Consider the following 27,806-nt stretch of genomic DNA (forward strand, 5'->3'; position numbering starts at 1 on the left):
ATGCACGCATACAACAGGCTACCGAGCAGCGGTCACAGCACGCCGTCCCCGCCCTCATCGCCGCTCCGGTCATCCCGGTCTCCCCGGTACCGCCGGTCAAAGGCGGGGAGGTTTGGCTCGGCACAGCTTCAGCCGGGTCGGACCCTTGCCCAGCGCCTCGCCTGGCTGCTCCTCTCAGTCCTACTCCGGCGCCAGGGCATCTTCCTCTTTGCTCCTCTCAACTACATCTCTGGCATGCTCCTCTATATGGGCTCTGTCTCCTTCAACGTCGTTCCCGTTATCTCCCATTGTCCCTCTCCCGGCTCCATTTATCGGAGTCCCCAGATTTATGCCAAGCTCCGACCCGAAATGAACTCCGACAATTCCTCCGCCGATGCGGTGCGTTTTCAATGCTGCTACTCTTCTTTAATCCGAATATTGATGCGTTTGTTGGATTTTTAGACGTGGATACCATTTGGTTTGTGAAACTTTTTGGTGAATTATGGGGAACTGGACGTGGGTCGGGTTTGTAGCTTTTCTGGTGAATCATTGGGACTTGGGAAGTGGGTGTGTTGGATTTCCTGGTTTTCTGTTGATATTTGGCATTTGAGCAATGCTAATCGGGCTCCCCTTTTTTTTGCCCGATTGGGCATTTTATTTTATTTTTTAGTTTTTTTTTTTTTTACTTAGTTATTAAGAAAATATTGTTTAATATTATTGTATTTTTTTTAAAATATTTAAAATTGTTAAAAAAAAGATGTGAAAAAAAAATCAAAATTCTATTTTCTTAATCACTAAGTAAAAAGAAAAAAAAAACTAAAAAAAAAATAAAATGCCCAATCGGGCAAAAAAAAGGGGAGCCCAAATGGCATTTTCACGTATATTTTTAAGAAATACTACTTGGACTCATATATTTTTATTTTTATTTTTTATATTTTTTAAAAATATTTAAAAATAATAAATAAATATAAATAAAAAATTTGAAAAAAATGAGAAGATGAATTTGTGTTAAGCGGCACGTCCAGCGGTCAGTGCTAGGCGGCAGGCTAGGACTGCTCTATTTCTAATCTCAAATATTAGAGTTGTACAGCTGATTGGTTATTGCAATTAGGTTTGTAAACGTGTCATCTAGCAAATCATTTATTTGCTTGAATTTCATTGATCTATCCAAGAAAATGGGAAATATTTGATATAAAATGAAATCTTTTTTTTTTTTTTGGGGGGGGGGGGGGGGGGGGGGGGTCCAAGTGTTATGGCTGGATAAGAATAGGGATCAGAACAGGGGGGAATCTTGCCCTGTTTGGTGGGAAGTTGGCTGTTTGTATTGAGGTCTTTCGGTTAGTGCAATGCTTGTTATAAAATGAAACCCGTCTTTTGTTATGCTTTGTTTTTAGCTGCACTTTCCAACTGTTACGGCCGGCTTATAATAGGGATCAGAACTTGGGGGAATCTTGCCCTGCTTTGTGTGTAGCTGGCTGGTTGTGTTGAGGTCTTTCGGTTAGTGCAATGTATTGATTATTTTTTCCCTCGACCAGATGAGGTAATAGTTCTAATATAAATAGGGTCCAGAAGGAGTGGGTGGGGATCCGGTAAATCGCTCTAGTAGGGAAGGGAGGGAACATAAGAGGGCCAGAGGCAATTGATTCATCCAGTTCCATGGTTTTTTGGCCAAAAGGTTGCCTTAATGGCCAGGAAAGAGGTCACCTTGAAGGCAGTATTTTATAAGTACCTTTAAGGTGGTTATTGTGGTAATTTAGTATTTGAAATCTAATGCAACTAACTCTAGCAAACTATATATTCTCTCTCTACATATATGGTTAGTGATGCTTTAGCTGGCAAGTTTTGATTATGTTGGGTTAGAAAAACTCGGAGTGCTTACCTAAGATGGATTGTATGGACAGGTTGATCTAATGAGTCTGCTTACTTGAGAAAGCAGAAAATGAACATAATTTTTTAATTGGAATGTTCAATCTTGTGGATAACTAGTTCCTTAACAATTATAACACTTACAACTAGAGATGGTATTTTGCTAATGTTCGAGTATGTTCTTTGGTGCAACAATTTATGTCTGGTCATATATTCTTTTTTATAGTGAGATATTCCTCGAGAATATAATTATTCTTGTAGGAGAAAACATCCGCACTTTTTCTTTACTAGTTTTAGGCAAGATCATATGGATAGTAATACAATTAATCCTTTCACTGTTTAGTTTCCATTCATTTGTTGACCTGTACCATAAGAGAAAACCTTAGGATCGGTTGGGCTTATAACTCACAAAAAACAGCCCCTTATTAGTGGATTGCCACGTACGCTGCACATGTTACTTTCTGTGAAACCGCACTATATACGATCTACAGCCATTCACTTCCCCCCCCCCCCCCCCCCCCCCCCCCCCCCCCCCCCCCCCCCCCCCCCCAAATTCTCTCTCACACAAAAGGCCCCCAACAACCCCCCTGATGTGAACCAGATCAGTACTTGAGAAAAACCCTTCTCTGTGAAACAAATTCTCAATTTCTAAAAACACATGAATAAAGTAAACAGAAAAATGGAATTGGATTAGATTAACAAAAGAAAAAAGAAGAAGAAGATGATGATGGTCTCCCGAAAAATTTCTCAATTTCTCTGTTTCTATTTTGATGGATTGAAGTATTAGAGTTTATGTTGGAGGTATGAATGTTGGTTGTTTGTATCAAGGAAAAGGATGATGGAAATGTAGAAGACCTGCTGCAATGGAGAACGCAGTGTGCATACAAGTTGTTTGCTAAAATGTAGAAGAGAAAATCACAAGTGTATTATATTGCTATGGGATCTGAAAATGCCATCGATTATCTTCCCCTTCCAATATCACAAGTGTAGAAGCAAGACTTGGTCGTTCTCTTCCCCTTCCAATATCAGTCCCATCGATTATCTTTTCCTTTTACAGATGATGTAAACAAGTTTACAGAGAAGAAAATGAAGCAGAAACAGAACACAGAAGACGAAAAGGAAGTCGTCATGATTTCAAAGAAGGAAACCGAGTCAAGCCCAAAATCTCAGAAGAAATTGTACAAAAAGGTTTCGATATGAACTGCAAAATCTCATAAATTTGTGAGGGGCTTTTACTTTAATTCTTTTCCTCATAAGTTTTGGGGGGGGGGGGGGGGTGTTCACTGCAAAATCATCCCCACTCCAGGTTACCCTTTCCCTCTTCTTTTCCTCTGGTGTTGCTCAGATCGAGGTCATATTGGAAAAATTCTCCAACTGCGCTCATGTCGAGTCTTTTCCTGCATAACTTCGTCGTCAAATAGCTCGTATATGTAGGCTGCGTCAATCTGGGTGGTTTGTGATTGCATGTGGGTGCATCTACTCTGTATTTTGTGTGATGTCTGATGTGGCAACCGATAATAAGTGGGCTGCTTCTCTAGGAAAACCAGCCGGACCGCTTAGAAGCGGTTCTGGTACCATAATTCTTTTCTGGAATAGTGGGTTTTGTTCATTTCAAAACTGGCTGGTGACTCCTGAATTCTGATGTAGATGTTTTTCTTCAGTCTCTTTTTGTGAGGTCGTTACTTATTGTTTAGTGTACAGATTCTTTTTTGCAGTTTCAAAAATATTTTACTCATGTGCTGCTTGGTTCTAAACATAAGCTATCAACTCCCATTAGATATCAACTATATGGAAACACTCTTATAAAGGTGGTGAGTGGAGAGCTTGTACTAACAGGTCTTCAGGAGGTATGAAACCTATTTACAGTCTTAGTCTGGTGAGTTAATGATGATGTTTCCTTCAATTTCTATTCATGTGGGGTTTCCTTTTTTACTATTTGGATCGTAAAGTAGTACACTTTAATGGCTGGTTTATTACGTATTTAGGGTTGACCAGTTCTGGTGGTTAATGCTGCTTTTGGTGATAGGTTCGGTTTACTGTCTCTTCAATGTACTTTTCTGTTCTTATATTGCTTTTATTCACAATTTTCCTATGATCCTAATTAAAGTGAACATTCCAAGCTAGAGAATAGTAAGAAATCTAAGACCATCCATTCTCGGTTAGATTGCAACAAGAATTTTATCTTCTGTTGATATGATTGCCACCCACCATCACACTCGTAAATGTTAATGTGCCGTCATGAATTCTTTCTCCATTTACCATCGCATCGTTATAGGCACAAACTTTTACCATTGCAGTCACCATGACCTTGAGCTCCAGCTCTATTATTACTGCTGTAATAAGCACTACTAGCAGTACAATTCACAGTCCTTTATCATTATTAACTGCGACTGTTTTGATTTACATCTTGCCCTGATTTTCATTTTCTTATAAAAAAAACATTAATCATTCAAACACTTTCTGCTCCAGAATACTCATGGAATTCTTACTATGTACTTGACTGCTGATAGATATGCTGTAAATCCTGATCATCTCAACTTCCCCTCCTATATATTGTATCTACCTCCTCCCCTTCCAGTATCTGCAATATTCTTACATGTATAAATGTATGTTTGTGTGAATTTATATACATGCTTAAAGCAGTCCCAGATGCTGGATGTATTCAAATTTGATTCCGTGGTGGTTGTGTACATTTTTTAGGTTTGCCTGATACAAATGGTTACATATACATTGAGGCGAATGGTGGCCTGAATCAGCAAAGGACATCGGTTGGTTTACTTAATTTTTTTAAGTTTCTTATTCATATATCTTTACATCAATTATTCCTTTTTAATATGAAGACTGCGTATTTGATAATTATGTTGACACATTTCCCTACATGGTTTTGTCGACTCTTTGTAGATATGCAATGCAGTTGCTGTGGCAGGATACCTTAATGCAACCCTTGTAATCCCCAATTTTCATTTTCATAGCATTTGGAGAGATCCTAGGTTGGTCAGCAATTTCGTTTCTTTGTGTTTTTGGTCATAGATACAGGGTTCCTGGTTTGCAATAGCAGGAAACAAGGTACAAGTAGTCATTGACAGATGTAGCTTTTAAATGGAGATAGATTAAAAATTTGCATATGTAACCACTAGATGATTCTCTATTAGAAATTCTGATGAATTAAGTTTCAACAAGCGTCAAATTTATATCTTACCCCAAAAAAACAAGCAGTCCTATTGATGATAGAGTATGTTGGGAATTTGTGTACCATGTAAATTTAAGTACTGTGGTACATGTTCTATAGATTTTTGGGTTTAAGAATGCATTTGATTGTTAGTATTATGTTGCGCATTGTTACTGATTAACATGTTACTGCTATAATCTTCTAAGCACATATTTAGATGGCATTCTTTTGTAACATATATGTGGAATTTATTTGGGACTAAGAAATTCACTCCCCGAGCTGAAAAATCTTTCCATAAAATTGATAGGATTGCTTGTAACATTTTTGGCCTTTTATTTGGTCCATTGTAAATGCAATGTGCTTGATCCCCTCTCTTCCTCTCTTGAAAAAATAAAAAGACCAAAACTGGAGACTATTCTTTTTTTTTTTCCTTTTTTTTAACCCCAAGGAGTTAGCCCAAGTGGTGAAAGCCTTGGTCTTGGGGTATCACTTCCTTCAAGGTCCAAGGTTCAACACCTTATGGGTGCAAACAATCATTTGGGGTCACACCCCCTGGTGAAAAGCTAGCGGTTTAACTAGTTCTGTGTAAGAAAACTTTTGAGGGTGCGGTGCACGGGACCGGGGTTTACTCTGCAGGGGTGGGTCCGAATGACCCTACCTTGGAAGTTACTTCTTCAGTTATTGATAGTTTTAGGTCTTAAGGGCATGTTTGGGTAATGGGATAAGATGAGAATTTTGTGAATAGTAGTGAAATGGTTTGTAAATAGTAGTGAAATGGTTTGAGTTAAGATATTTTATTCAGTTTTCAAAAGGAGAAAGAGAAAGTTAAATAAAAATATTATAAAGTTAAAAATTATTTGAATATTGTTTTTTAATATTATTTTTGTTTTGAAATTTGAAAAAGTTTATTGTTTTTTGTGTTTTGTTTGGAAGTTTGGAAAGTTGTAATGATTAGGTAATGATTAGATAAAGAAGTTGAAAATTTGAAATTGAAAAGTGTTGTGTTTGAGTGATGTTTAGGAAGGAAATTATGAGAAGTTTTGAGATGAGATGATGTTACTTCTCAAAACAACCCTTAGAATATCTCAGAATTCAGTGAATACTGAATAATAGTAAAATAGTTTGTTAATATAAGTGAAATAGTTTTGAATTAAGATGTTTTATTGGGTTTTGGAAAAAGGTGATAAAAAGTTGAATAAAAATACTATAAAGTTAAAAAATTGTTTGAATATAATTTTTTAAGATTATTCTTGTTTTGAAATTTGAAAAAGTTATATTGTTTTTTATGTTTTGTTTGGAAGTTTGGGAAAGTTGTATTGAGTTTTGTGTTTGGATAATAATTAGGTAATGATTAGATGAAAAAGTTGAATATTTGAAATTGAAAAGTGTTTTGTGTTTGAGTGATTTTAGGAAAAGAAATTATGAGAAGTTTTGAGAATATCTGAGAATATCGAAGTGTCCAAACATGCCCTAAATGTGGAAAAGAAAGGCTGACTGTTAATATATGGCTCCTAAAATTTAAGGATCTAGGATCCCTTACCCATTTCTTATATTTTTCTGTATCCCAAGCCTGTAAGGTTCATTTCATTAGAACACATTCTTCCCCACATGCCATCTGACTCATTCCTGACTTCCACAACCAATTGCCACAAACCTTCCCTTTCCATTGCATGCTGCCACAACCATTTCCCCAATAGGGTTGGCTAATAAATGGTAGGATGCTAACTCCTAGCCCTCCTGAAGAAAGTGCAGTGCAAATTTGGACCAGCTAATTAGGTGGACCTTGAACTCGTCACCAACATCACACCATAAGAAATACCTCTGAAGCTTCTTGATGCAATTAGCTACCCAATCGGGAATAGGTAAAGTGACAAAAAATAGGTGGAAAATTTGAGAGAGTGCTATCAAAATAGAGCTGCCTGGGCCACCTTAGATAGATTCACTTCAAGACAGCCAAGTGACATTCCTTTCTCTATAATATCATCCCATATTTATTGTTCCTTGAATGACAGTCCCAAACATAGACTCAGATGCTTCATAGCTAAAGATGCCACCCTACATCCGAGTATATGGGCCAAACCTCCAATATCTTCCATGGCCCCCATAGTTGTTTCTACACATCCTATAATTACAAAAATATTCGGGTGGTTTGTTAGTTAATAGCATTTATGATGCATATTAATGTTGAAGGAGTTGTTTCATGCAATCTAAACTGGTTAGCATAATCCTCAAGTCCTTAAGTGGGATATCATTTTAAGCCGGCGGCTTTAATTGGATATTCCACATAATAAGACTGGAGTGTTGGAACCACTAGGGGCTGGCTCAAGTGGTGAGAGCCTTGGTTTTGTTGGTATGCTCCCTCTAAGTCTAAGGGTCGAACTCTTGGATGCAAAGAATTTCTAGGGGCCATCGGACTAGGGGACTTTCTCCTTGAATTACTCGAGGTACACTTGCAGAAAACTCCTTGCCAAGAGCCTGTGCACCCACGAGATTAGTCGGACTTTGTTCTGGACCCCCTGTGCCAATAAAAAATAAAGCTGAGGTGTTGGTATGCTTTTTTGTCAGTGTTTTTTTGTGCAATCTAAACTACTCTATGAGTCTAATAGCAGCTCATTACTGTTAAATGTTTTTTTGATAGGTAGCTCAGTGCTGTTAAATGTTTAGTGAGATGTGAATTTCTCAGTTCCTTTTGTTTTGTCTAACTAATTCTGACAGTGATAAAGTCAAGTTATAGGCAGATTAATGGGCTATCTTTATGAATGGTACAGTACATTATCATTTACTGTTCTCATGACTCACGAGTAATTAAATATCCTATCACTGTAGAAAACATGCTTTTGGCTGTGCATGTAGTGTTACTGTGCAACTCTTACTTTCTAGGCACTTTTTATTCATGGATTATTTTTTTCCTTCTCTTCCCTTTGCATTAATGAACTCAAAGAGTTGAGAATGTTTTTCAACTTCCAAGTTTTCTTTTTCTAGTTCCATATCTAAAGGAACAGATTTTTTTTTTTTTTTTTTGGTTTTTGGACAGTTTATCTGCAAACACATTAAATTTATGGTTTTGGATTAGTGAGGACCATGCTCACTATATTGTTGCATTATCCATTCGATATCACGGTAATTCATAAGGACTTATATAATTCCATTTTACATTGTGTTTTTATAGTATAACGTAGGCACAGATAAAAATAAATAAATCTAACATAGGCTAGATTTTCTGACTCTTGGTTTTACTTGTACAGAAAATTCAAAGACATTTATGATGAAGATTATTTCATCAGGACCTTGGAAAATGATGTACGAGTTGTTAACAAGGTTCCTGCGTACATAATGGAACGATTTGACCAGAATATGAGCAATGTTTACAACTTCAGAATAAAAGCATGGTCACCCATTCAGTATTGTAGGGATGCAGTGCTCCCAAGGCTCCTTGAAGAAAAGTGAGTTAAAATGTGAATTTTTCCTTCTTTGTTTCTTATTTTTGCGTGATCACTATTTTCCTTTATATCTTAGCATTAAAAGAATCTGATCTTTTAACTTGTATACACAATAAATGCTTACCTATGCCAGTTGGCATATGCTTTCCAGGTAGTGTGTTAGGTAGTGATAACACATTTCGGTACTCGAGCTACTGGTATCTTTTATATACTACAAAATGATTAGGGGGGTTTTTCTTTCTTAATTAACCTGCCATAAAGAAGGATCCACTGGGGAAGAGCTAATATTGCTGTATTCATCCTTGTATGATGACCTACTTACCATGTGGCTGAAGTGTCAACTCTCTAGGTGTTGGGGGAACTGTGTGACCGAATAAAACCTATAAATGGGTTAGGTTAAACTTTCTAAATTCTTCACCTGAATACAACCTGTTCAGTGGTAAATAAGCAATAATTGATATATGATTGCAGAATGGGGGAGATCGGTTACTTAAGAGAAATACTTTAGCCATAAAGAGATTCCATAAATGTAAATCTACAAACTGATGTGGTCTGATGTATATTAGATTGTAGAGCTACTATTATTGTAAAGAAGATCTAACGTATCATATGAAGCCATGTTAGTTTGTGGATTTACTTTTGTGGGATTTCTTTGTGGCTGTAACACTTCTCATTACTTAATATTATGTGACAGTGAATTTAAAATTTTTAAGTTTTGGTTCTGAATTTCTTCTTTGATAACTCAAGTTAAAACATTGATACTTGGTAAAGTCATTGCATTGCATGGCACTGGCACACATTGTAATGCCCCGATCCTGAAGGTCCGGAGAGTTAGCTCTTAATACCTAAAATCAACTTAAATAACACAACTATAAAATCCAGAAAATCCCATAAAATATTAATCCATTTAATCAATCCAAATATCTAAGTTCCTCCATGGGAACAATAAAAAAATTCTTAATAACATAAATTAGAAATCCTTCAAAAACTCGAAATTATCCTTAACTTATCAAATCAAAATACCCGAAAAATAAAATCAGTTTACTAACTACGACTCTCAAATAAGCACTTGTACCCTCAGACACTTATTCCACTTCGATCATCACACCTTGCTAAAACTTCCTATTCTTGTTCTCCAGCCGAATCATCAAAATTATCTAAAAAATATATGGAGATAAGGAGTGAGTTATCAACAACTCAGTAAGCTGAAGACATATACTAGTTTGTAAACATGAGTATTTACAGAGTTAAGAATGCAGAACAAAAATATTTTCTTTCAGAATGCAAAATCAGAATAATGTTTTCAAAAATATCTGAGCAAAAGTTCAAAAATATTCATAATCAAAATCCCTTTGGCATAGCATAAACTGAAACATCACATCTTATCTTATCATATCAGGACAAATACCATGTTTAATCCCCGTGGTAGGGTTGTGCAAATCCCGGTAGCTAACCGAGCAGAAACAGAATGTGAATCTTTCCTTTATTCATTCTTGGAGCCCGGAGTGTGCACATAGGAAAGACCACGCAGAAAATCACTTTGTTTCCAAAGTGGGTGCACTAGAAACAGAAAAGTTGGTACCAACCCGAACAGAGGCCACAGTTTTACACCTGTGGTGAGGTCAGAACGGAACAGAAACAGAAACAGAAACAAAAACAGAATGTTATGCCAGAGGTTTTCAGAAATCACATTAGATCATATCAGAGTATAGAAAATCTTCAGAACAGAACAAAATCATATAACAACATAATTTATGCACAATTTTATATTCGCTCTCTTTTTCAAAGTTCAGAAACAAAATGTCAAAAATAAGCTCATGCCTACACCTGTCATGACAGAAAATACTTTCTTCTTAAACAGAATCTCATGAGTAATGCAGAACAAATAACTGAGGTAGTTCAAATTTTTTTTCATAACCAAAAATATATATTTTCCAAAAAGTCAACCACAACTCATTTTATTTTAATGCAAAGTCTAGCATAGGAACCCCGCTTACCTGGACTTCTTAGCTTTTTCGGAATTTTTCTCAAAATGTCGAACAATAATTAATCGTCACCTATAAAATAATCACGTAATTCTTGTAAATTTTCAATTAATCACACATTTCGATATTTAATCCGAAGCTTCTATAATAACTTATTTTAATTATTCAATACCTAAAAATCCTCATAACCTTAAAATACCATCATTTTCTGAGACCATCAATATCCACTTAATCGAATTCATACTGAAGAAGAAAATTTATCGAATAAGTATTACGATAATTATAAAACTCAATAAAAATTAATATTCAAAATATCTAAAATACCAACAATATTTTATAACTAAAAGGAATACATTGGTTACTAAAATTTCCATAAAATAAGTCATGAAAAACTCATCTCTTAAGAAAAATAGGTTTACTTCCTTTAACTAACAATATTATCAAAATACAATATAATATTTATTGAAACTTAAAGCAAAATCCCATTTAAATATAAACCCAAAAAAAACTTCTCACTCGAAAACATTAGGTTAAAACTACCTTTCATATATATATATATTATATATATATATATATATAAATACACCTTAAGAAGAAAACTAGCGATGAACATACACATATTAATAATAGAAGTGCAGAGGCGGTAGGGACTCATCGAGAAGGTATCGTGCGACGGCGCAGTGTGCGATGGGAGGTGGTGAAGTTGGCGGAGCATTGAGAGAGAGAGAGAGCAATACGGTGAGGGAAATGGATAGTGAGGGAGAGACGGGGAATGAGGGAACGGAAACTCACCGCGAAGGAGGAGCTGCGTAAGGTGCGGAGATGAAGATGGCTGTCCCGGCAGCGTCGAACGTGCGGGAAGGAGTTGTGCAAAGAGCTGGGAGATGGACAGTGGCAATGTCGGCGGCTGGGTGGTAAAGACGAACTCATGGTGGCCGAAACAAAGTGCTTTGTTTTTGGGAGATAAAACAGAGGATTTTGACTTGGTAGAAGTGGTGGGTTGCTGTTTCCTATGGCTGTGGAACGCGGTTCTGGTGGTTGGTCTTGGCGGATGCTTACGAGGGGTGGATGAACTGGATGACAACTATGTGGAGGTGCTTGGGTGGCACGGCAATGCACAGTGCGGGCTTCGTGTAAGCACGGGCTGCGTCGATCTGTGCAACGGCTGGGTTGAAGACGCTAGCAGCGGCTGCAACTTGGTGGAGGGTTGACGGAGGGTGAGCCGGAGTGTGTCGAAAGTGGTGGTCTGGTTTATGGGTGCAAAGTTGACGAGCGTTGAGCTGAGAACGTGGAGAGGCAGTGAACGAAAGGGAGTTGCGCTTGGGTTGCTGCGGCTAATACTTTTCAGGAGAGGAGTATAAGTATATATATAGGCAATGGAAAAACCCTAGAGAAATGAGGGAGAGGTGCGTGTGGAGAGAGCTGAAAATAGAGTCGTGTGTGTGCATGGAAATAGAGTTGGAGACGTGCGTGGAGTGGATATAAAAAAAAAAGATAAAATAAACTAAAACAAAATAAATAAATAAATAAATAAATAAAAAAATTGAGCTTGATTGGGTCCGGGTGTTACACACATGCTCATGTAACTCAGGAGTTGGTTATCTATCATTTGTAATTCATGAATACAGGATGATGTTTAATATAGGTCATTTGAAGCATCAAATTTTTTTCCTTTTTGAATAATACAGGTTTATAAGGTTATCTCCTTTTGCAAATCGATTGTCATTCGATGCTCCTCCAGCTGTCCAAAGGCTTAGGTGCTTTGCAAACTATGAAGCTTTGAGGTTTTCAAGTGCTATATCAACATTGGGAGAAACTTTGGTTGCACGAATGAAAGATCGCAGTGCAAGTAATGGTGGCAAATACATCTCTGTGCATCTTCGCTTTGAGGAGGTCACATTCAATTACATAAGAAATGTGGTGGCTTGATTTGCTTTTGCTGCAAGTTCTAATAATGATTCTCACGTGTACAGGATATGGTTGCTTTCTCTTGCTGTGTATATGATGGTGGAGAGGAAGAAAGTGCAGACATGAAGGCAGCAAGGGAAAGAGGTTGGAAAGGGAAATTTACGAAGCCTGGTCGAGTTATACGTCCTGGAGCAATCAGGATCAATGGCAAATGTCCCCTTACTCTTTTAGAAGTAAATAAGCCTTGCTATAGTTCCATCGAATGTAATTATGCATATTGAACTTCTATTACTCAACTGTAGAATGCCAACACTTCATTTTGTGACCATATGCATTGTGTTTGCTGCAGGACCACAATTTTTTTATTCATTGGTTTAATTTATTATCATTTGCCTACAACTCCAAACTTTTTGTGTATCATTATTTTATTGCATTACAATTGCGTAGGAACTATTTACGTAAAGACGAGGTGATAATGTGCATAAAATATTTCTTTAACTCTAAATGTCTACATAGAAGGGTACAAGAATCTTGAAAAGGCTGTATTCTTTAAATTTATATATCGTTTTAGATAAGTGACAGAGTAAAAGGATAAGCTAAGACTTCAGTTTATATCAAGTGCCTTGTTTGTCTTCTTAACTGACCGGATTGGATATTTGTCAAGTTCCTTATGCTACAGAGCTAAGCGCATAGGATATTTTATTCGATGCTATTATAAATTTTCTCCAACTTTAATTTTTATATATGTTTAGGATGTATATATAATATTTAGGGTGTATACATGTTTGTAGATAGCTGCTTCTGGGAATGGGCTTTGATAGAAGCACTTATATTTATTTGGCATCTGGAAAGATATACAGTGCTGAAAGAAACATGGCCCCGTTATTGGAGATGTTCCCTAATTTGCAAACTAAAGAGATGTTGGCATCAAATGCGGAACTTGCGCCATTTAAGGTTTGAATTATATGCAGATATTTGTATTTCCTTCCATCTTTGATGTTGAATTTAAATTCCTTGTTTTGACTCAAGCTAGTTCTTCTAGAATTATTCTTCCAGGATGGCTGCCATAGACTACACTGTTTGTGTCCATAGTGAGGTTTTTGTGACAACTCAAGGTGGAAACTTCCCCCATTTTCTGATGGGCCACCGGAGATACTTGTACGGAGGACACTCAAAGACAATCAGGCCCGACAAGCGAAAGTTAGCGTTACTCCTTGATAATCCGAATATAGGGTTTGCAATATGTTCAATTGCTAAATCATTTGTCCATTTTATAAAGACTGAAATGGCAGAATGGAGGCAAAATTTGCTACAAATTCACTTAAGAAGAAAAGACTAATGCATTTCTCTTTAGGACTTTAGCCAAATGTGCAGGCAAAGACCAAAAAGGGTCTGAATCATCATGGAGGGGGATATATTTTTGGCAAGTCAGATGCCTACCATAACAGTCTGTTCGGGCCATGTATACTTTTCAAGATAGCAAAGCTGAAGTTTTTAATGTGTCAGTTCTATGGATACCGAATACCCTTCCAGACTTCCAGTATCTTTTTTTTCAATATAATATATATGTTATACCATTGTCGTATTAGGACTGCCAATCTCAAAGGCACTAAAGTTCGAGTGTCTTGTTTTTCCTTTCTTGCCTCCCCTCCCCCCAAACACAAGAAGAAAATTATGATTGGGGTCAAGATTGAAGAACCGTGGAATCAATGATTTATATTGGCTGTTTTTGCCCAAAGTGCTCGTAACCTGCAATAGATAGAATTGCAGTGTCTGATTGTTTATCTTCCTTTGTTTTGTTCTTAGATGGAGAAGTTTCAAGCGTCAGATTCTGAATATGCGGACTCATAGCGATTCCAAGGGATACGAACTTAAAAGGCCAAATGACTCGATTTATATGTTTCCATGCCCAGATTGCATGTGCCGTTTGAACAAATCAGAAGTTTCAAGATCATCATCAGCTACCTGATCTGCTTGGATAAAGAGCTATTATGGGTGTTTCTCCTACCCAACTTTCTGAGCTCATGTTGCTGCCGACCCCCTTTTTCCATGTTGTAATTCTTTCATTCTTTGTCCCCTTTCCATGCGGTGAGAGGGTACACTTCAATTTTGGGAGATTCAAACATTTTGTTGGACGTTACATTGACCTGATTATTTCCGGGATTGGCTTGTGGTGGACTTGCTTCTTTTTTTATATGATGCGGGTGGAGAACATAGAACGCACATTCTTTCCATTGCAGGAGTTGTCCCGTCGCAGGAGTTTCCGGGCAATCTAGACACACAGCATTGTTTGCTTCATATGTTAAGTTGCAGTTGCCGTGAATGCTGTGACATGAAGCAGCTTAACATCCATACACGCACTGGTTTTGCCAAGCTTGTACATCATTTGGAGTTTGATCAGCATGTGCAAGACTGTAGACATAGGTTGAACTTCCTGTACATTTCTTAGAAATCAGAATACAGATTCCTTTTGTTCCAAAAGTTGTAGCTCTTCATATTGCATTTTGGCCCCAGTATTTTGAAGATGCCCTTTATATTGAAAAGTAGATCTAACAAATCCCATGAAACTACATTAGTTTGTAAGTTTATTTTTGTGTAATCTCTTTGTTTATGTAGCAGTTCTCTTATTAGAAACTTTATGCTTTTACTCTTTCTTCATCATATTCTCTTCCGTCTTATTTTTGTATTAAGGTCACATAGTAACATACTATAGTCCCTGATTTTATACACTTCGTTTTTGTTTTTAACGATTGTTCTACAGTACTTGTAGTGATTTCTGCTTGTCGGTCAGAGAGTAAGATGCCTTTAAGAATTCTATATTTTTTTAGTTTGAGTAGGGATGTACAACTTGTTGTAGAAATCAGACAGAAGCAATTGCTTCCAGGTATAGTCCCCATTTGGGGATTGCTCAGGCAAATCTAGTCAATTTTATTTTTAAATTTCTCATCAGACGTTATCATGTAAATGTGAGAAATTTCTACCGAATTCATGTATTACAAAGCTTTTATATTTAAATCATTATGTCACATTTCGTCTAATGGACATGACGCAAGGAGTAAAGGAATAATGCAATAACAGAATGACAGAGTGCAAATGAGGAATTGAAGATTTTATACAACGTCAGAGATGTACAAGTGCTCTGCCACTTATAGACAACTGCTTAACGGAATAAAAGAAAATGAATAAAAAAATACATTTTACTGCTCATTGTAACAACTCTAAAACATAAAATATTCTACCACTACGTTCTCGAGTCTTCCGTGATTTGCTTGTCTGGAAGAACTTGAGAGTTTTCATGTGGTAATTTCAACACCCCCCCCCCCCCCCCCCCCGCCCAACCCGTGTGGGAAGATAGAGAATATATGTTAATAACTCCCATCTTGGACAAAAGTTGAGTGAACGAAGGAGAATGTAAAGGCTTGGTCAGCAGGTTTGCTAATTGAAGATTTGAGGGAACATAAGTTGTTACTACTTGTTCGTCTGAGATTTCCTCTCGAATTAGATGACAGTTTAGTTCAATATGCTTTGTCCATTCGTGGAAGACGGGATTTGCAACGATATGAATAGTTGCCAAGTTATCACAATACAAAGTCGCAGGCTTTGAAATAATGATGTGTAAGTCAGTGAGAAAATATCGAAGCCATGTAAGCTCACAAACCACGGCTGTCATTGCTCTATACTCGGATTTCGCAAATGATCTTGACACTGTGGTTTGCTTTTCTGATTTCCAAGAAACAAGAGAATTCTCTATGAAGACATAAAATCCGACAGTTGAACATCGTGTATCGGGGCAACTTTAAGAACCGCATTGTGGTGAGGGACACGAGGTGTTTCCATGAACTGACTTAATAAGTGTACGCTTTGGCTCAAATCTAGTCGAGTGTTTGTGAGGTAAAGGAGCTTGCCAACCAATTTTCAATATAGAGTAGGATCATTGAAAATTTCTCCTTCATCTTTTCTGAGTTTGAGGTTGGGTTCCATGGGTAGGTGAGATGGCTTGGATGCTAGCAACCTTGTTTCTACAAGTATATCTAGTGCATAATTCATTTGAGAAAGTTGTATTCCCCTTTTTGAACACCCCAACTCCATTCCAAGAAAATATTTTAGGCTGCCAAGGTCCTTGATTTTAAATTTGGTTTCCAAGAATTTCTTTACAGCTGCAGTGGAGGTAGCATCCGAACTCAGCAGGACTATATCATCTACGTAGACAAGTAATGTTGTAAATGAGTTTCTTGGGGACTTGGTAAACAAGCTGTAATCAGATTTGGACTGGATGAACCCAAATTCAGCCAAGGAAGATGATAATCTTGCATTCCACTGCCGTGAAGCTTGTCGTAGTCCATAAAGACTCTTCTGCAATTGACATACTTGGTTGGTCTTTGCTGAGGGATGACCCGGGAGTGGTCGCATGTAAATCTCCTCGTCGAGTTCGCCATAGAGGAAGGCATTATTCACGTCAAGCTATTGAAGATCCTAACCTTTAATAGCTGCCACTGCAAGGAGATATCGAATAGATACAAGCTTAGTAACATGAGAAAAAGTATCATGAAAATCGATACCCTCACACTGCCTTTTGCAACCAAGCGAGCTTTAGCTCATTCTATTGTTCCATCCGCTTTGAATTTGTATTTATAAACCCACTTACAATCAACTGTTTTCTTTTCAGGAGGTAAGTCAACAATGGTCCAAATCTTATTAAGATCAAGGGTAGTGAGCTCTTGCTTCATTGCCTCACGCCAAATTGGATCTTGGATTGCTTGAGTGTAAGAGGTGGGCTCAGTGTGCAGTGATATGGAAGTAGTGAAAGCTTTGAATTTAGGTGAAAGAAAATCATAAGAAATAGATGAAGATAGAGGGAAAAGAACCTGTGAATTTTTGGTGGGAAAAGGAGATGGACCTTGTAGCTTGGATTTCAATAAGAAGGATGTTAGTGCTGCAGCTTGTCCACAATGAAAGTCCTTCAAATATGTAAGGGCTTTTCTGGTCTTGGTTGATCTTCGTGGAAATGTTTGGGAGGAAATAATATCAGAGGAGGAATCAATGGTGAGAGATATTTCAGTGAAGGTTGGGTTGTTGTCTTAGGCACTAGTGATATCAATAGGATCCATGGTGCATCTATGGATGATGTTGGAAAGTGAAAATTCTCTTGGGATGTCTGTGGTATAAGAGTAGCAGGAAATGTTTCATGTGGTGATGGAGAAAAGGATTGGTTAGAGTCTTATGTAGTGTTGTGGATTGTTTTAAAGGGAAAATGTCTTCATGGAACACTACATCTCGGGAAATGAAAATTTGGTAAGTGGCTAAATCTAGTAGCTTGTATCCTTTTACAACAGTTTATTGGCGAGCTCGTGGATCAAACTTTGTTCGAGCATGACTAAGAGTGGAAGCAAAACAAAGACTCCCGGATACTCGCAAATGTGAATAGGAAGGTTTAGTATGATATAGGACTTTGAAGGATGACTTATAATCAAGGGTTGGGGTCGGTGTTCAATTGATTAAATAAACTGTTGTTTGTACAAAATCTGTCCAATACTTCATGAAAAGACCGGATTGAAATTTTAAAGCTCTTTAAAATATGCTGATGTTTCCTTTCAGCTAAGGCATTTTGTTATGGTTTTGCAACACATGTAAGTTAATGGAAAATGCCTTTGTTTTGATAGAAATTAGGCATTTGAAATTCCGTTGTTAGTTCGAATAATTTTAACACGGGTTTCAAATTGATTTTCAACAAGAGAACAAAAGTTTTGAAGGGAACCTCTTGTTTCAGACTTAGCTTTTAATGAATAAATTTATGTGCACCTAGTGAATTGATTGACGATGGTGAGGAAGTATTTTGAGCCATCATGGGCTTGCATTGGATTAGGACCCCATATTATGTCAACTGCTATAAGTTCAAAGGCTTTGGTGACAGATTGTGAAAAGGTAATTTGTGTTGTTTGGCAAGGGGGCAAACATCACATGGTAGATTTGCAATAGTCGAATGTCTAACATAATATTTGTTAATTTCATTTAAAATACGTTGGGTTATGGAGCTGTGTCCAAGCCGATAGTGCCATCAAGTAAATTTATCAAACTTTGTAACAACAACAACAATATTGATAGATTTCGAAGGAAATAAAGTATGAAAAAATGAGTGCAGAGCAGTTGGGATAGGTCTTTGGAGTTACAAATAATACAAGCCATCATGCACCTTACCCTGTCCAGTTGTCATCCAAGAGGAAATGTATTGGATGTAACAAGAATTCGAGAAGAAAATTAGACAACAATTAGAATGTTTAGTTAAGGATTTTGCAGAAATAAGATTGAAAGAAAAATCAGGAACACAAAGCACTTTTTTTAGAATGAAATGAGGTGAAAGGTGAATATTACCCATGTGAGTAGTGGTGGTGCCATTAGGCAACTTGACCATATGAGTGACTCGGGTAGTATTATGTGTGAAGAAATTGGGGCTATTGACCATGTGATATGTGGCTCTGGTGTTGATAATCCATGGTGTAGATTGAGTGGTGCTGTGTGTGAGTGCTGATAAACAAAAAATTGTACCAGACATGGAAGTAGTGTTTGGATCAGGTGGGATGGCATGGACTTGGTTAACTGCAACAAAGGTGGTGTCATTTGGTGTTGGCTTGAGCAAGGCAAGGAGTTAGCTGTATTGCTCCGGAGTAATAGGCGAGCCATTGGTGACTTGGTCTTGCTTAAGAAAAATGTTGTTAGCATAGGATTTATTTTTGAAACTATTTTTGTGTCGAGGAGGGAAATCATGTAATTTGTAGCATTTTTCTTTGGTGTGTCTAGGGATGCGACGATGAGAGCAAATAGGGAGATTTGGATTAGCTTTGAAACATCGTTCCACGAAATGGCTAGAGGTATTGCAGTGAGAGCAATATAGTCTGTCCTTGCGAGATGAAGGCTGGTTCCGCTGGTCTTGTCCTTTTGTGGCCATTGCTACTGGCGTTGGAATGGAGTGGAGCTGTCGGTGTTGTTCTTCTTGTTGAATTAGAGACAAGACGCGATTCAAAGTAGGGAGTGGATCATATAGGAGAATCTGTTCTTGAATAGAGTCATAGGAATCTTGGAGTCCCATCAAGAATTGCATCACCTTGCCACGATGATTGTAATCCATCAAGGTCTTCACCGAGCCACAAGTGCATAGAGGCATTGGCTCATAAATTTTGAGTTCATTCCAGTAACTTTTGAGTTTGTTGTAATAAATGCTCACAGAATTCACATCTTGAACTAAAGATGAAATGGCCTTCGTGAGTTGAAAAACACGTGGTGCATTTTGGATGAAAAAATGCTCATGGAGGTCATTCCAGACATTAGCAGCAGTGTCAGTATGGGCGATGGTGGATCTATGCTCAAAACCAACAAAGTGTTGGATCTAAGCTATTATCATGTCATTGAAATGCTCCCATGGAGTAAAGATGGGATCAGATGAATTAATAGGCTTAGAGATTTTACCATCAATGAAGCCAAGCTTGTTCTTGATGTTGAGGGCGCGTCATATAGTTCTTGCTCAGGTTACATAGTTTTCTGTTGTTAAGAGCTTGGGAACCAGGGGAGAAGAGGCACCCTCACTAGGTTGAATGAAGTATGGGCTTGTTGGATGATGAGGGTTACTCTCAAGATTTTGCATGTTTGAATCGGTTTGGGAATTATCTTGACTTATAGCTCTGGTACCATAATGGAAATGATGGAAGGAGTAAAGGAACAATGCAATAATAGAATGACAAAGTGCAAATGAGGAATTGAAGATTCTATACAACGTCAGATGCTCTGCTACTTATAGACAACTGCTTAATGGAATAAAAGAAAATGAATAAAAGAATACATTTTACAGCTCATTGTAACAACTCTAAAACATAAAATATTCTACCACTACGTTCTCGAGTCTTCTGTGATTTGCTTCTTTGGATGAACCGGAGGAACTTGAGAGGTTTCATGTAGTAATTTCAACATCTTCGCAGCTCAGATCTAAAGGATGAAGTGTAGGTTTTGTTTTTGGATGGGGGAACTGAGGCAATGGGCCGAGAATGCATAATGGGTAATTAGAGTATGGGTCCTTGTTTTTATGCTTTGGGTCTTTATTATTTCATTAGTCGTTATAACTTGAGTCTAATGGGTCAGTCAACCCAGCTATTAGTATATGTTATTGTGTGTTATTTAGTACAAGTTTAGAAGGGGAATATTGGTAGTTATGGTTTCCGTGTGTCAGTCTTTATACGTATTAGGTTATGTCAAATTTTATGAGAATACAGTTACTATCTTTTTCCCTTTCTTCCTCTTTATTTTTGGAGGTACTCACCCTCAAAGTAAGCCATTTGCCATTTTCATCAACCTTTACCAATCTTTTTTTTTTTTTTTTTTTTACAGAAATACATCATATATTACAACACAAATACAAGAGTATTACATTCTAGGTATCAGATATTTTATCTCAAGTGACAAATCATGGTACAAGGGAACCATGGCTCTCAGAATGAGCAAGTGGAGCAAGGAGGAGAGCCCCATTCACATCTGGTAAGAATTGATTCCCCCCCCCCCCCTCCCCCCCGCCCCCTTCTTTCCATGGTAAGATCCTCGTGACTAGTTATATAAGACTAACCATTTTTTTAGCATACCACAACACACTTCCACACCATAAGCTAATATTAGCTTCATTTCACATGCAAGGACAAGCCTTGGTTTGGTTCCAAGACTTGGAGGAGTCCGGGGAAATCCAAGATTGAGAGTTTCACTAGGGTTTTGTTAATAAGAATTGGACCATCCTGCTTATGATGATCCAATGAGTCCTTAACTATGCTTAAACAAACATATCTGTAGAAGAGTATAAATATAGTTTTGAAGGTTTGTCTAATCAGCTAAGAGGTTTATCAGAAGGATACAAACTTAGTTGTTTCCTTAGTTGTTTATCAGAAGGATACAAACTTAGTTGTTTCCAGTACGTATATTTAATCCTAAAATTTGTTGATAGCCTATGACCTTGCTAAGATTCAAGAGTAGGAAGAATCCTCGAGTTTTTAACTCTCAACATGATGTAATTCTCAAACACAACACTGCTACTACTCAAAGAGCACCCACACTAACCCAAAAGCCATTATTCCAGGTCAGAAAATTAAAACCCAACAAATGGAGGAGAGGAGGGACAAGGGGTTGTGTTATCATTGTAATTCCAAGTTGATGATGAATCTGATGAAATTGAAGAAGGAAGAAAGGAGGCAGCAACTGAAGTAATTCTAGACTTTGTCAATAATCCCAACTAACCCAAAATTTCCTTACATGCACTCATTGGTTCTTTAAACCCAAAAACAATGAGAATTAAGGGAAGGATAGGGAATCAAGAATTGGTTATGCTAATAGATTCAGAAAGTACTCACAATCTTTTGGACCTTTCACTTGTTAAAGGGGGGGGGGGGGGGGAGGGAGGAGGGGGGATTCCAGTTAATATCCATGAGAAGGTAAGAGTTAAGGTGGCTAATGGGGAACATGTTAGTAGCGAGGGAAGATGTGCAACACTCAAGGTTAAGCTGCAAGGGACTATTTTTACTATTGATACATTTATTTTAGTGCCTGCTAGTTGTGATGTAATATTAGGGGTGATTTGAGACTCATTTTGTGGAACTTCAGGGATCTTTCCATGCAGTTTCAGTATCAAGGAATGGCAACAAATTTGTAGGGGTTATGTCCCTATAATCTCATTAAGGATGACAATATTAATTAGAAGAAAAATTATTCTCATTAGTCACTATTTATTACTTTACACCCTATAAAAAAATTGTAGGTGTGGGGTGTGAGAGTGAATAATAGTTGATAAGTATAATTCCTCTAATCAGAATAATAAATTGGAGAAAAAAAAGGCTTGTTGTTACAATTAATTGAGCATAGAGAGGAAAACTTAGCTAAAGAAATACCCTCTCCCATTCAAGAGTTACTCAGCCAATATGAGGATTTTTAGGTGACCCTAAAGGACTGCCCCTACACCGATCCCATGACCATTCTATTACATTCCAAAGATCAAACCCGTTTCAATAAGACCATACCGATACCCCCATTTCCAAAAAGATGAAATTAAAAAATATTGTGAGGAAATTGCTAAGCACGAGGGTGTAAGGCCTAGCCACAACCCTTATTCTTCCCTTGTTTTATTGGTAAAAAGACTGATGGTACATGGTGAATGTGTGTTAATTATAGGGCCCTAAACAATGTGACTATCAAGGAAGAATTTTCTATTCAAGTGGTGGAGGAGTTGCTGGATGAACTCAGTGGGTCAAGACATTTTTTCCAAGCTGGACTTACGTTCAGGTCAACACTAAATCAGGGTTAAACGCAAGGACATTCATAAAACATCATTTAGAACTCATGAAGGGCATTATGAATTCTTAATAATACCATTTGGATTAACTAATGCACCCATAACCTTCCAAAGCTTAGTGAATAAAATCTTTAGGTCCTATTTACGAAAGTTTATCCTAGTGTTTTTTAATGACATTTTGATATACAACAGAACCATGAAAGAGCATATCCAACGCTTGCACGTAACCTTGGAGGCCCTAAAACAACACGACTTGTTGGCTAAATATTCTAAGTGCAGGTTTGCTACTATAAAAGTGTCTTATTTGGGACATCTAATTTCTGCTGTAGTGGTAAAAATAGATCCTAAGAAGTTGGCAACAATGAAGAGCTGGCCATTCCCAACTACTTTGAAATCACTAAAGGGTGTTTTGGGCTTAATAAGATACTACAAGTGGTTTATTAAGGGGTATGGAAGCACTGCATCCCCTCTTACTTAGTTGCTAAAGAAAAATCAGTTTGTTGGAATGAAGAAGCTAAGGAAACCTTTTAGAAATTGAAAAGGGTAGTAACTCAACCCCCTTTGTTGGCTTTACCTAATTTTTCTCTACTATTTGTGATCCAATGTGATGCTTCAGGGTAAGACATTTTTCTCAAACTAGGTGTGAATTGACTCTATTTGTTGATACTGATTCTTTTGAATTTTACTAAACTCACTATGAAGTTTACTTAGCACAGGAAGGTGATTTAGCTTCAAGGACTTAGGTGTGGCTTGGACAGTGAGTTGAGATGAGTTGAGTTGAGATGAAAATTAAAAGTTGAATAAAATATTGTTAGAATATTATTTTTTAATATTTTGATTGTTTCAGAATTTGAAAAAGTTGAATTGTTTATTATATTTTTTATGAATTTGAGAAAGTTATAATGATGAGATGAAATGAGATGCAACACTTCTTGTATTCAAATAGGGTCAATCCTTAGGATCTCAGGAAGCTGCTGAGAATTTTAGTTTCTAATCTAAAGGGACTCACAAAGGGTTAGTTCTACAAACAATGGAGACAACAGTAGCACCTTTTGCCTCATTAAGTTCCCGAAGAGTTGCAACCCTTAATTTCTAAGTCAAGCAGCCATTTTCAAGAGCCTAAAGGGTTATCTCCCTATTGGAACCAAAATCATAAGTTACCTCTTAAGAAAGGTGCATGCATTGTTAGTGCTCAACTTTTCCAGTATCCTTATTTCCAAAAGGAGGAGATTGAGAGACTTCTGAAGCACATGCTGGACAACGAGATCATCCATGCAAACATGAAGGACAAACAACCACAACAGAGCTACTCATCAAATAGGAAAGAAGAAGAAGCTAGTTGGGAGGAGATTAAGGATTCCATATCACAGTTTGGGTATCTAGCTTAGGAGTGTAAATTTTAACCAGAAAACCGGACCAGTTTCTAAAATACAAAAGCTGGCTGGAACTAGTCCGGTTCTAGTTCTATGATTTTTAGGACCGGACCGGACCGGTTCACTACAATATATATATTTAAATTAATTTTTTTAATATTATATATAATATTTTTTATATTATATAATAATATAAATTATAATTATATATAATAATATATATTATAATTATATGTAAGATATTATATAATTATCACTATGACCATATATTATTATATAGTATTAATATCACTACTAGTATAGTATATAGTATTAGTAATAATTTAGTATCAATGTATTATTATATAATATATAATATATATTCCATAGTATATAACATAGAGTATTAGTATCACTATATCATTATAATATATATATATATATATATATATATACACACACACACACACACACACTATATGTAGTTGTAACACTATAATAGTATAATATATAGTATATATTAATATATTATAAGAGTTATAACATAATATATGTATAATAGTATAGTTAACTTAATATGTTAGTATTAATATCACTATTAGTATAATATATAGTATTAGTAATAATTTTTTATCAATGTATTATTATATAATATATAATATATATTCAATAATGTATAACATATAGTATTAGTATATTGACATACTTTAAGTTAGTAACAAATTAGCAATTAATATCATAAATAATTTTCTTTTTATTGCAGATTTTTTGTATAACGTTTTGTTTTGTAGCAGTTTTTTTTATAGCAGATCTAAGCAACAAAAACACCTTAATAAAGAAGGAAAGAGCTTACAAATGGTAGAAGAAAACTAAGAACGGATCTGGCCAGCCGGAAATTGAGGTATTCAGCAAGGAATGGGAGAAAGGGAGAAGCTCCTCCCTCTGCTCCGGAGGTGGGCAGTGTGAAAGGGTAGTACAAGAGGGTAGCGCTAGCAGAGCTTCGGATGAAAGAAAGGAGAGGTCTATGCTGGGAGTCTGGGACGAAAGCTAAGTTAGAAACAAGAGATTCATGTTGAAGTGAATATTTTTCTTACTTGAATAAAATTTCAGAAATTATGCTCTAGTCGTCTTGCCATTGCTATGTAAGAGCATTTGGTTACTTTTGGTGTTCATGGAATGGAATTATAATTGTGCTGTGCTGATTGATAGTTGTTACTTTTGATAGAGAAGGATTTTTGAGGGGATGATGGAAACTTAAAACTACCAAAACAACTTTCCATCAACAAGCTATGGTACATCCCTATGTTATAATTTTTTTGATTGCTTTTTCTTTATTTTTTCCATATTGAAGCTGCCTGGCTCATTTTTCATTGACAATTAATCTTGTGATGAATGGGCTGTATATGTGCAGTGTTACATGAGAGTGACCCAGTCTTTAAAAACTCTATTCTCAAACATGCTTAAACCCTTTTTAAAAAGTGACAGATTGCACTAAGCATCCGCTCCTTATCAATGCCTTCAATTGGGAATTATCCTCTGTTTCAGAAAGGGAACAAATTATGTTTCTGCAATTTCTGGATAATGTGAGGAAAAGACAGATTGTTATTACAGAGTGATGTTATATGTGCATGAGTGGGGAGTCTGTACTATGTATACTCCTGGTTTGGTCCCTTCATTTCCCAATCACGTTTGACTACATTGTGAGGTGGCTAATACTCTATGAACTGATTTCTTTAGCCGGGGCTGGTTTGTCTTGGGTTATGCCTAGAGTGAAGCGGACCATTTTCACTCATGGAGAGAATTAGGTGGTAGCCCACAAATTTCAGCAGTCTGGAAATGATTCCTACATGCCTTATTTGGTGTATCAGAAAAGAAATGAATGACTTAAATTTTGAGGACTGTGAATGGATGATGGAGGGGATCAAGACTTTCTTTTTCAACATTCTCATCATTTGGACACTTCCATGAATTTCAATGAGCTTTGTTTCCGTGATTCTCTTACATCTTTTTCTTCTTCTATCTCTAGCTATCGGACTTTCTTGTACACATCTCATTGTAGTTGGAATATGGCTTTTTGTGCTTATAACAAATCTTATTACTTATAAAAAAAAATAATTTTCTGGTGGTTGGCGTATTTTTCTTCCAACCATGCTATGCTTGTCTTTCTCCTATTTTTATTTATTTGTTTATATTATGTACAAAACCAATTTTCCTTCAACACTGACATCCACAAAGAACTTCTAAACATGGCCTGCTAATTACTTTTATGTTAAGACCTATTGGCTTGTCACATCATGGAGAAAATTCTATGTCGTGAGTAGTTCCTTTGGCCTTGCCACCTGTGAGAGAGTGTGGGATGGAACAATTCTATCACAGAACTTGTGTTCAGTTTATGGTGTTCCCGAAGAGTGCAAATCTTCCTGAAAAATCTTACTCACATTGGACTATTTGCAATCCTATGGAGAAAATTATACCTTTGTCATGACTCAGCTTTCCTCAAACTGTTGGAAGAAAAGAAAAAACATTATCCTCTCATGCCCTCCTTTCTTGTTCTTATTTTCCTTTTCCCTTCAATCACCTGGTTAGGATAACCTTCAAATGGTTGTGAATTTCCTATATAGATCCATATCGGCTTTATTATAAACACTGATTGTTGTTTCTCCTTAATTTTTTTCTCTTTGTTTTCTCAGGATAAGAAGAAAAGTGGAGCCGGAGCATCTCTCTATATCCTTATAGCATACCCACAAAATTCACCAACGCCCTGTTACACAGATGTCTGACTTCTTGTACATCTCATTTGTATATATACCCTCTCTCATAAAAACATCTTGCAATGGGTGTGTAATACTACTAAAAAAAAAATGGGTGTGTAATGGATGTATGGAGAATAAGATGAGATCAGAATTTTGTGAATAGTAATAAGATGAATAGTAGTAAAATAGTTTGTGAATAATATTTTATTGAGTTTTGAAAAATGAGAGAAAAAGTTGAATAAAAAATATTATAAAATTAAAATATTATTATAATATAATTTTTTAATATAATTTTTATTTTGGAATTTAAAAAAATTGAATTGTTTTTTGTTTTTTATTTGAAAGTTTGAAAAAATTGTAATGATTATTTTGAAAAAATTGTAATGATTAGTTTGAAAGTGTTTGTATTTGAATGATATTTGGGAATGAAATAAGATGAGATGAGATGAAAAACTTTTCCAGGATTTGTGCTTGTCATGAACTAAAAAACTCAATAATAATTTTTTGTTTTCATTTTAAAAATGGCACTGTATATGCATGAACACGTAGATCTCGTCTAGATGTTGAGATAAGATAAATGATATGAAAAATTTATGAATGGTAGTGAAATTATTTAAATTAAGATGTTTTATAAGGTTTTAGGAAATGAGAGAGAAAAAGTTGAGTAAAAAAATTATAAAGTTAAAATATTGTTAGAATATAATTTTTTAATATTAATTTTGTTTTAAGATCTGAAAAAGTTGAATTATTTTTTGTGTTTTGTTTAAAAATTTGAGAAAGTTATAATTATTAGATAATGAGTAGATGAAAATGTTAAAAATTTGAAAGGTTGAAAATTTAAAATTAAAAAATACTTGTATTTGAGTGATGTTTAGATGTGTAAATGAGATGAGACATATTGAAACTATCTCAACTTCCAAACAAGCCGTAGTCAGGAGAAATTTGCAATGTACTTTTCAAAAAAGTTATTTCCTTCAAGAAACACTTGTCTTGATCAGTGAAAAAAAATACATCTTGTCTCTATTTTGGTTTGTGGTCCATC

The 27,806-nt window shown here is 36.3% G+C and overlaps 1 protein-coding gene across 1 annotated transcript; it reads left to right on the forward strand.

Annotated features, from left to right (window-relative positions):
* Positions 1–15,005, forward strand: LOC121257955 (protein ESMERALDA 1-like). Its single transcript, XM_041159246.1, has 11 exons — positions 1–378; positions 3,623–3,692; positions 4,546–4,613; positions 4,747–4,835; positions 8,260–8,457; positions 12,128–12,332; positions 12,413–12,580; positions 13,143–13,301; positions 13,390–13,580; positions 14,154–14,659; positions 14,872–15,005. Exons 1-10 carry the CDS (start codon positions 1–3, stop codon positions 14,314–14,316), a joined length of 1,689 nt encoding a protein of 562 aa, XP_041015180.1. The 3' UTR covers positions 14,317–14,659; positions 14,872–15,005.
* The last annotated feature ends 12,801 nt before the right edge of the window (positions 15,006–27,806 follow it).

The sequence above is a fragment of the Juglans microcarpa x Juglans regia genome, chromosome 3S, assembly GCF_004785595.1.
Source record: "Juglans microcarpa x Juglans regia isolate MS1-56 chromosome 3S, Jm3101_v1.0, whole genome shotgun sequence".
Taxonomy (NCBI): domain Eukaryota; kingdom Viridiplantae; phylum Streptophyta; class Magnoliopsida; order Fagales; family Juglandaceae; genus Juglans; species Juglans microcarpa x Juglans regia.

Coding starts and splice junctions, on each gene's coding strand:
- LOC121257955 (XM_041159246.1), top strand. CDS start 1: ATGCACGCATACAACAGGCTACCGAGCAGCGGTCACAGCACGCCGTCC. Junction 3,693..4,545: donor TACTAACAGGTCTTCAGGAG/GTATGAAACCTA, acceptor TACATTTTTTAG/GTTTGCCTGATACAAATGGT. Junction 13,302..13,389: donor CGGAACTTGCGCCATTTAAG/GTTTGAATTATA, acceptor TAGTTCTTCTAG/AATTATTCTTCCAGGATGGC.